Below are 11,398 nucleotides of genomic sequence, written 5' to 3'. Positions count from 1 at the left end.
ACGGGTCATGGAGCAACCCAAAACCCACGCATAAACACAGACTCCTACACAAAACTTCCACAACATACCTTCACAAACATCACAACTTACACACCTCACCCTATAAATAATAAATTAATGTTTATGTTTGAAGAAAATAATTATATGATATTTTTAACATGTCCTCTCAAACTAAACATTAATTTGAGAGAACAACCAAAATTAACTTTTCTTAAAAACATCAATCAAACCAAGACAATCAGAAATATAATCATGTTGATTACTTCCAAGAGTCATAGTTAAAATATCTACATTTTGGTTCAAAGATTCATTTTTATTAAAATTTAAAACTCCATTTTCAACAAAGTGAAGGTCAATTTCAAAATGTTTAGTTTTTTCGTTAAAAACAAAATTCAAAGTCAGCTTGATAGCTGACTCATTATCACAGAATATATTAATTGGAGTAAGATTCTTAATTCCCAAATCAAAAAACAACTTGAAAGTCAGCTTGATAGCTGACTCATTATCACAGAATATATTAATTGGAGTAAGATTCTTAATTCCCAAATCAAAAAACAACTTGAAAGTCCACATCACTTCACAAGTAATACTACCCAAGGCTCTATACTTACTTACTTAGACTCCATGGAGGAGCGAGAAACAATACTTTGTTTTCTTGTTTTTCCACAAGACAATGGAACTACCCAAGTAAACAAGGTATCATGTAACTGACCTACAACTAAGCAAACACTTTGCCCAACCAGCATCTACAAACCTAATAATACCAAACAAATTAGGCTTAGTCACTGTATACCTTTAACTGGATTTTCCTTCAAATATCTCAAAAGTATAAAAGCAATATTAACATGCGATTTATAAGGTTTGTGCATATATTAACTTAGAACTTTAATTGCATAAGAAATATATGGACATATAATAGTCAAGTAAATCAACTTACCTATTACCTTTTGAAACTCAGTAACATTAACTAAAAAATCAAAACTATCCAAATCACATTCCCTTTTAATAACTAAATTAGCTTCTAAGGGAGTTTTGACTAGCTTGCAAGCAATCATACCAAACTCATGCAACAATTTCATACAATACTTTATTTGATTATGACAAATACCATTTTTTTATAACTTCTATTCCCAAAAAATATTTCAGTTCTCCTAAGTCTTTAATCAAAATTTGAGATTTAATAAATAAATTTACATTATCTAACTCACTATTGAAATTTTCAGTAATTATATTATCATCCACATATACCAGAAGCACAACAAAAAGTATTTTTAAAATTCCTAACAAACAAAGAGTAATAATTTATGCTTTGTTTAAAACCAAAAGTTGAAAGAGAAGAACACAATTCTTCGTTCCACTTTCTAGGGTTTATCAATTTGTAAACTCTGACATCGTCTTTAAAATGATACCCTTCAGGTAAATTCATGTTGACACTTTCAGACAAGCCACCATATAGAAAAACATTACTTATGTTAAGCTGATAAAGCGGCCATGAATTATGAAAAACTAAAGATATAAAAATTCGGACAGTAACAAGTTTGGCTACAGGAGAAAAAGTCTCCTCATAGTCAATTCCTTCCCTCTGGTTATACACTTTACCCATAAGTCTCGCTTTATACTTTCTATTTCCCCATGAGACTTAATCTTATAAATCCTATGATAACTTATAGCTTTCTATCCTTAGGAAGATCTGTAAGCTCCCAAGTGTTATTCCTATAAAGGGATTCCATTTCTTCATTGATAGCCTTCACTCAATTAGGGTATAAGGTTGCTTCCTTATAAGTTTTAGGTTCACATGTCTTATTCATGTCAGACACAAAACACAAATTTTCATTATTAAGAAAAGAGCAATTAACATACCTCTCAATACCATACTTATGGCTCCCCTCTACAACATAATCATTGAATCTAACTGGCATGTGTACATCACGACATGACCTAGTGGTCTGCACTAGCACCATTCATATAATCAAGGTTGTAGAACTCGCTACTCGGTACCTGCTCGGCCGACTGGGGAGTAGCGAGTACTCGGGAGTACTCGGATTAGGTGATCATGTAGAAATAGTTTTAGGAAAATTATATATGTCAAAATCATAAGTTAAAATCATAATTTGATTAAAATATATAACAAAATTAGATACATGTGAATATATAAAAACTGAAATACACACAAATGTCTCACTTCATAAATAATTACTGAAAATTTAAGATATATATGTAGTAATAATCACATGTGTGTGTTAAATAATATATCATTAAGTGTATTATACATATTAATCTTGAAATTCTTGATTTTTTCTCTTTTTATGATAATTTTGACCCTTTGATCGATTTTGACCGAGTTGGCCGAGTTTGACTGAGTAGGCCCGAGTTAGAGAGATGTTGACTGATTTTTGACCGATTTTGACCGATTTTTGACCGAGCTTGACTTAATCCGAGTTTTTTTTCCGATTTCACATTACTCGCCTCGGTGGAGGGCCAATTCCGAGTACTCGGCCGAGTAGGCCGAGTTTTGCAACACTACCTATAATGGACACCTTTCAAGTTATTTATACTAGCAGTTTCATGTAAAGAACTAGATAACAATCACTCATCATAGGAAAAAGGATCACAAGCATTCAGATTATCATTAGATATTTTAGTCATTGTAGAGGTTAAGGACTTAAGATTAAAAGGAAACACAGTATCATAAAACTTTATATCCCTAGAAACAAAAACAAGATTTGAATCAAGACTAAGAACTTTATAACCTTTTTTATCAGAAGAATAACCAAGAAAAATACATTTATCAACTCTTTTATAAAATTTATCTAAGTTGTTTAGCTTAGTTGAAAAAACATAAACAAAAAAACACTCTAAGTTTATCAAAAATGGGAGAAGTTTTATAAACAAACTCATAAGGAGAATCACCATTTAAAATAGAAGTGGGAGTTCTGTTAATGAGAAAAACAACAGTTAACACAACATCTCCCCAATAATGAAGAGGTAAACCTTGTGTTTTTTCTCCACAACACCATTTTGTTGTGGAGTATGAACACAAGAAGTTTGATGCAAAATTCCTTTTGACTCAAACAAAAGTTTCATCTTATTATTTAAAAATTCAGTTCCATTATCGAATCTTACAGTCTTAAGTTTGACTTCAAATTGATTAAAAAGAATATTAAATAAAATAAAAACACGGTCATAGACCTCATCCTTATACCTCAACAGGTAAACCCAAGTTGCTCTTGTGAAATCATCTACAATGGTCAAAAAATACATAAATCCTTCTGAAGTGGTCACCCAATTAAGACCCCGAACATCAAGGTGAATTAACTCACCAAGTTTAGTAGTGACATGTTGGCTAACCGGGAATGACTCTCTAGTTTGTTTAGTCTTGTGACATATATCACAAGGAGGAAGAACATCATTACCAAATTTAAGTTTATTCTTTAAAAAAATTAAGGTTTGATTAGATGGATGACCAAGTCTATGATGCCAAGTGAGTTTAGAAACACAACAAACAGAGGAACTGTTAATCCTAGAATTATTACCTAAAGGCACACTATTTATATTTATACAATAGAGACCTCCAAATTCTTCATTATTCCCCACCATCTCCTTTTATTATAAACCCTGAATTTTATAGTTATGTTAATTAAAGACAACTTCACAATTACTATCTTTACATACCTTATATACATACAATAAATTGACCTTAAATTCGGGGACAACAAACACATCAAACAGAGTTAAGGAATCAGACAAATTCATATTTCCAATTTTTGCAAAGGTACCATTAGGATGACTAACAAGAAGGTCCAACTTAGATACATCTACTATATAACAGAGAGAGGATTCAAAAGCTATCATATGTTGATTGGCTCCTGAATCCACAATCCATTTTTGAAAATTAATATTAGAATTAAAAGCTCTGGATAAGCAAGTACCTTCCATGTTTGCACTGACAGATGCTTCCTCGTTCATTTGTTTTTAATTGATAAGTTGCAAAAATTTGATATAATGATCCTTAGTCAATTGATGTAACACAGAGTCCCTAGCAGACTCAAATAAGTTGGAAAAATTAGAATTTTCAGAAGGAGTAGTGTTAGAATTAAAAAACAAATTCCAATTAGACATGTTTTGATTATTATAAATCCTTAGGATAACCAGTTGTTTTGTAACATTTTTCTATAAAGTGACCCCTAATGCCATAGTTCTTACATTGAACAACTTGACCTTTATTCTTACATTAAACACTCCTTAACCAATATGAATTATTCGTAAATCATTTAATACATAATCGAGTGTTTTCTAGTACATAAAATCACAACCAATCTCATTGTAAGTACCTAATGTAACTATGGAATCCGCAATTCCATTCCATGTTCCCAAATTGCCATTGGGTCAAAACAATCATTAGAGCTAGAACTTCACTAGCATTTCTTCATGTTTATGTTCCAATATCATCTATATAATGTCAATTTATATTAATTAATGGCATTCACTTCTTAGATGTCAGTCTTTATGTAGTAATTTGTATATTTCCCAAAGTGCCCTTATGGCTTAATATTATATAAATTCATCTAAGGATCATTCAAGTCTTGATGTTTTTGCATTCAAACCATATTATTTGTATCAAAACATGTTTATGAGCATTATATACTCGTCAAATGCTCATAAGCAGAAGATTCCATGGTTTTCGTCACATTTCACTCAATTCCATTCCAATTCTAGCATATACATGATTTTTCCATCATGGATGAATTTGAGAATTTTGATTAGATTTTTTTAATATCAAATGTCATATAGGACATAGAATCCAACCCCATTTCATCATCAATTGCAATATCCCCAATTTGGGTTTTTTAGGGTTCATGGAGTTTTTTTTTACCTAAATCATCAATTCCATCAATGGGATGATTGGATTAAGATTCGAACCATGGAAGCCACTCAAGGGAGGTTATAAGACCAATCCCTAATAATCAATCGAAGCCAAAAATATATATTGGGGTTCAACCCCAATCACGAACTCGAAAATAGAGTTAGAGGGGGAGAAATTATACCTAGAAAGCCTTTGAGTCATTTTCCTTTTGCTTGGTTGCACAAAACTCCACTTGAATCAAACTTCATAAGCTCATGAGATCAAAATCGCCATTAGAGGAGGTGGTGAGAAGCCCAATCACGTTTTTCTCCTTATAAGGGAATGGATGTATCTTATTTCTCCAAAGTTTACAATTTGGTCCTCCAAGTTTGCTTGTTTTGCCCAAAACCCACCGATCCTCAATGCTTGTGATTTTAATTTATTATTTGACATAACAAGTCATTCTCCATCCATTATGTAACTTTTGTAGTCCCTTGCATTAGTTGAGTCAACCCTTTGGTCGACTCACTTTGCTAACTTAATGCTCTTGGGCCTTTAACTTTTAAAATGTTATTGTTTTCACTTCTAAATTTTTAAACTCGATACCAACTAATGATATGACAATTTCTTGATGGTTTAATTGTATAAATCGTTTTTTATTTGTATACTTTATAAATTTAAGAATATAGTCTTAAATTTTAGGATGTTACATAGATATGTGTGTGAGTTTTCCATTCTAAAAAAGCATAAGGTGCAATCTAAATCCTTTATGTGGTTGGTTGTCATTAAAAGTGCATATACGAATTTAGTAAATTTTATTATTTGGTGAGCTCAAAACCATAGTCATCACATTCATCCTAATTGGAGCCATCATGCAATCATTGATGGTTTACTTTACCTACATGTTACTATTACATATAAGCACTTTTGATCATTATGACCACATAGTGTACAAACCATCCAATAACCATACATCCATAATTTAGTATGAAACTATCCACAACCCTCCTTACACCATGTTGTAATTAACATTTCATTCCTTCTTGGTTCAGATATTGCAATACTAAGCTTGAAAACATTCTTGATGTAATAGACTAAAATATTCTAATTATTTTATCTTTTTATGGTTACGTAACACTAACTTTTAATTATTATCCTTGTAAGGAGAGGAGTAAGCCATTCAAAGATAAGGAAAGTGAAAGGGGTGTACTTTGTGGGGATTGTAAATCATATACGACATTCGCCAATGTTATGGTTAATGTATCTAAAGCTCAATGATATAACATGTTTGTTTTTACGTTGTTCAATAAACATGAATATATCATGCATTAATCATATTATGAAGTCTCATCACAAAACCCTTAAATTTTATCCGTTAGGAAAGAACTCATACCTTCTCATCAACTTATCTGTGGAAAGAGATGCCCCTGTTTCTTGAATCTTGGATTATATCTGATTTGTTATGATTTGAGAATATCATCAAGCACACCATATGGAATGTGGAGATGGAATATCGAAATTCAACAAGACTAACAAATCTTCCTCATGATAACATAAATTTTGTTGAAATACCAACTTCATGTACGACTACATTTTGAATCTCATAAAGCATGTGCGGTTCACCCGATCACTTCTGCAAGTGTCAATCCTAATTTTAGAGATGCACGTGTATGGTCTACACTCCACTATGGATCACTTTATGAAAGATTACAACACAATTTACAATTAACGATCCTTTTTTACTATTATCGTTGTATATTTGCATATTAATGTATTTTCTAAAGAGGAATAATAGTTTTTATTAGTTAATTTTTGGCTTGCAGATGCTATCGATGATTAACACCACAGAATACAAGTATACAAATTGATGCTCATCTAGCATAGAGTAAAGGACATAAGTGGATTGGTTTATGTAGTGATTATTGGTTCGTAGGTTTTAAGAGAACTGGTAGCATCTGGTTTCATGTAGATGCTTTTATTAAGACACCATATTAAAAACTAAACGAACATATGCTTTTAACGGAACTTTTATATGGAAGTGGTAGTAGTTTAATCTTTGTCTTGGTTGGATACATCAATTGGAGAATATAAAAATGGAAAAGATATATATCAAATTGATATAAATTTTTTGGTTAGAGACTTATACTTTAAATTCCTTGTATTTTTTTTTTCCTTTTTTCACCTTTTTACAATTTTAAAACTATATATGACGTCATCCATTTTTGCCGATTTTTGCCTTTTTGGTATTGGTTGAACTAGTTGAATTGTCCAAGTGGAGCTACTCAATTGTGTTTATATTTCATTAAGCATTTTTAATTGGGTTTATGTTTACATCTAATATGATATGTTATATCTCATAAGCACATGAGACATTTCCAGACTCTTCAAATGATTGACACCTTAGAGAAAATAATAAAAAAATGTTGATGATGATGACTCTGAAACAAGAACTTAACCCAAATTTTGAAGATTTTACGGGACATCATCAAATTGATAAAAACAAAAAAAGAACAAGTATATGAAAGTACACTAATATAATCAACTGGATTTTAAAAAAAACTATAGTTCTCTTACTAAGAAAACATTGAAATATAAAGTTTTATAGAAAAAAAAATGAAAGAAATGTTATTATAACTGAATAAATGAAAATACAAAGCTATATTTCTAAAACATTTTACATCGGGCATGTACATATTTCTATATTTTAGTCTAACTTTATCAAATAGTCAAAGTAGTTAAGTCGCAAGATGTTTCATAAATATAACAAATAACATTGCTATTGTGTGATATAGGATTTATAATGCATTGTCCTTTTTAACATAATAGATGGAACATGAAGAAGATGTAAATTTGTGATTGGCCCAGGGTTAAAATGTCATATCTTTTACACACAAGCATTTAATAGTCATCATAAAGGTCCCGATAATATAACGTGGTCAAAATAAGAACTATATGTCATTTGAAGCTTTTTTTTCCCTCTATTGTTGAACTATAGTAGTTGAGATACTGAATTTTGATTGAATGCAAAAGTATTTCCGTTGACATTTTACAACTCTTACCATCCTAATGTTCATTTTCACTATTTTTAATTAGGACGAGCAGTAGAACCGTTGGAACCGGAACCGGAACTGGAATTGATAACAAGGTCGGTTACAGTTTCTTCATTTTTATGAAAACCGGTCCCGGTTATAAAAATTGGAACCGGTTTGACAATTTTCTTGTTTGTTAAAATGTACATAACTCACTCATATGAAGTCAGAATTATTTGATTTTTTTCCAAAATGGGATTTTGTAATTCATTTTTGACTGTACAAACATATGTTTTGGTTATATACTGAATCATACACGTGCCCCGAAAGAAAGAATATTAATGCGGCATTTTCTCTATTTCAACATTTTTTTTTGTTTTTTTGAATCTGTCACATTTTTTAAATGTGTATAACTCATTCATATGACGTCGAAAGTATTTAATTTTTTTTTCTAGCATTTAATTTGGTGTTTGTACTTCATTTTAGACTATAAAAAACGTATTTTGGTTAGATATTGAATCAATTATAGACATCGGAAGACAGCATATCAATGTTGCGTATTTTCTGTTTCAGCATTTTTTTTGGAATTTGTCATGCTTTTAATATGTGCATAATTCACTCATATGAAATCCGAATTACTTGATTATTTTTTCATCAAGTAATTTAGTGTTTGTATTTCAATTTAGAACGTATAGAGGTCATAATTTGGTTAAATATTGAATTATTTACAAACTCTAGAAGATAACACATAATCTGCAATATTTCAAGCGATTCTAGTTTGAAAAATAACTGAAAAACCGGGACCGGAACCGGAACTGGCGCTAGAACCGGCGGTATAGCTCCCCGGTTCTTATAATATAGAAAAACCGGTTACGGTTTCGAACCGGTCCGGTTCTAAAGTCAATCCCTATTTTTAACCAAACCTAATCCTACGCTTAAATTTTCTTTTATTTAAAACCACCAATTAACTTCACATGTCATTTTTATTAAAGGAATTCACTCTCATCCAATACAACCCACCGAAATGAAACAAATTGTCGTTCAAAAACTATTCGTTGAAAGGACTACATAAGTATAAGTATGTTAAAAATTATCTATAATATTTTAATTTGTTAACCATGTAATACCGAAGTTAAAACCTAATTTAGAAAAATAATTATAATGGTAGTCTATATGTTAATATCATTTAAACAAGATATTGTATATTATGATAGAAAACATGAGTTTGACAACTAATACCAAATTATTAAAATTTATATTTAATTTTATTTATTTCGCTATATATATTTCTTTAAAGAATGTATATCAGTCACAAATATTACTATCAGACTTATGAAATATTTTATTAAAACATAGAATATATAGTAAAGAGTTGATATGATTATAATTTATACCAACTTACATAATGTGAATCAGAATCAGTGAATATTCGTAATCTTTGTTCTTGTCTATATATTTTGGTTGGGTATCGGCCCATGAGATTTGGAAGTGGGTTTTAATATCGGCCCAACTTATCTTCAAACCAGTGTACAAAACCCTAAACACCTTAACCCTAAATACAACACATACATTCCTCCTCGCAGCGATTCTAGAGACGGAGGCGTAGGGCTTGAGAGGAAGCAAGAGAGCTGAGAAAATGGTGTCAGGATCGGGAATATGCGCAAAGGAGGTGGTTGTTGATGCTCGCCATCACATGCTTGGTCGGTTATCGTCGATTCTGGCTAAAGAACTTCTCAACGGCCAGAGAGTCACCGTCGTTAGATGTGAAGAAATCTGTCTTTCCGGCGGCCTTGTTCGTCAGAAAATGAAGTACCTCCGTTTTCTTCGTAAGCGTATGAACACCAAGCCGTCACACGGTCCTATCCATTTCCGTGCTCCTTCTAAGATCCTCTGGCGTACCATCCGAGGGTAAACTGTTCTAATCATAAACATTTATGTCTACATATCTGTTTGTTTACTTGTACATCACAATCACAATCTTTCCAAAAACAGTTATGGTATTGTGTCTCCCTTAGTTTGAGGCAATGCGTATCCACTCTTCTCAAATTGATTACGTTGTCTGTGATAATCAGAAATCAATCTAACTAGCACTCACTATATTAGTGAACTTGACCGGAACATTGCTTACTTTGTGTGATCTGAATGGAAGAATATGAGGTTGATTAGAAAGATCAGTTACAAATGATTAGCTTTTGCATATTCTCATATGGTACATCGTTGTGCTGTCTTTTATGCGATAATTCTGTTGCTGAACAATTTGATTTGTTGTTGTTTTCTTGGATTGGTATTCTTTGTTACCCTTGTTCTGAGCTTCTTGTTGTATTTGCAGAATGATTCCACACAAGACTAAGCGTGGAGCTGCTGCTCTTGCAAGGTTGAAGGTTTATGAAGGGGTCCCTACTCCTTACAACAGGAAGAAGAGAATGGTCATCCCTGATGCTCTCAAGTTAGTACCTTTATCAATTCTATACCTACTGTTTTTATCTGTTTCTGGAATTTTTCCTGAATGGAAGATTTTTCTATTTTGGTTTATGGTAATTCGTTGATGTCAACTGATTGAAGATGTTTCTCTCAAAATAAAATTGCAGGGTTTTAAGGCTAACAGCTGGACATAAGTACTGCTTATTGGGCCGTTTATCTTCTGAGGTTGGATGGAATCATTATGAAACCATCAAGGTGAAGTTACATTCTTCCTTATTAATTAATAGCATTGTTTATTTTTTTCTTGGTGTGTTTCTTTATATTTGTTTGGAAACTATTTCAGATAGTTATTGATTTGTTTATCTTGTGGTGTTGTTGCAGGATCTTGAGAAGAAGAGGAAGGAAAAAGCTCAAGTGGTGTATGAGAGGAAGAAGCAGCTTAATAAACTGCGTGCAAAGGCAGAAAAGGCTGCAGAAGAGAAACTTGGGGCACAACTTGAGATCCTTGCCCCTGTTACCTACTAAAGGTTTTGATCTTAGTTTCTGTCTAGGAATTTTTGTGTTTGATGCTGGAGACTATTTATATCTTTATTTGCAATATGAGAATTTATCGTTTCAGATTTAATTTTGTGGAATCAAATGTTTTTGTTCAAATTTATGATACTTGGTTTTGCAAAAAAAAAAATTGAGTACATCTTCACATCTTTTGCTGCTGGTGCTTTAGAGTGTTGTGACTGACGTTTTAATTAATGAAAGTAGATTGGAATGAATGAACTCTAGGCATTTTGAACATATATGAACATTGCTAAATGAATAAAGATAAACAAATACAATTGAACTATATGAACATTGCTAAATGAATAAAGATAAACAAATACAATTGAGCTATATGAACATTTAATATAGTAATCAACTAAAAAAAATAATTTAACATATATGAACATAATTAACTTTAAACAAACAATATAAACATACAGCTGTAGGTATTGTTGTATAAGTTGTTGACAAACCAGTGTTTTAGAAACTTTTGAATGGCTTTCGGGTTAAACATTTGAGTTAATTGAAATGGCTTTCGTGTTGTTAGAAACACTTCCGGTATTTTTGT

The 11,398-nt window shown here is 31.5% G+C and overlaps 1 protein-coding gene across 1 annotated transcript; it reads left to right on the top strand.

Moving 5' to 3' along the window:
- Positions 1-9,409: 9,409 nt before the first annotated feature.
- LOC145066413 (Ribosomal protein L13 family protein) lies at positions 9,410-10,918 on the top strand. Its single transcript, XM_079013650.1, has 4 exons — positions 9,410-9,780; positions 10,202-10,318; positions 10,461-10,548; positions 10,675-10,918. The coding sequence occupies exons 1-4, from the start codon at positions 9,509-9,511 to the stop codon at positions 10,816-10,818; spliced, it is 621 nt and encodes a 206-aa protein (XP_078869776.1). The 5' UTR covers positions 9,410-9,508; the 3' UTR covers positions 10,819-10,918.
- Positions 10,919-11,398: the final 480 nt, after the last annotated feature.

This window comes from Lactuca serriola, chromosome 8 (genome assembly GCF_051521515.1).
Source record: "Lactuca serriola cultivar US96UC23 chromosome 8, Lser_US96UC23_V15, whole genome shotgun sequence".
NCBI classification, from domain to species: domain Eukaryota; kingdom Viridiplantae; phylum Streptophyta; class Magnoliopsida; order Asterales; family Asteraceae; genus Lactuca; species Lactuca serriola.
This window is presented reverse-complemented; position numbering and strand designations above follow the sequence as displayed.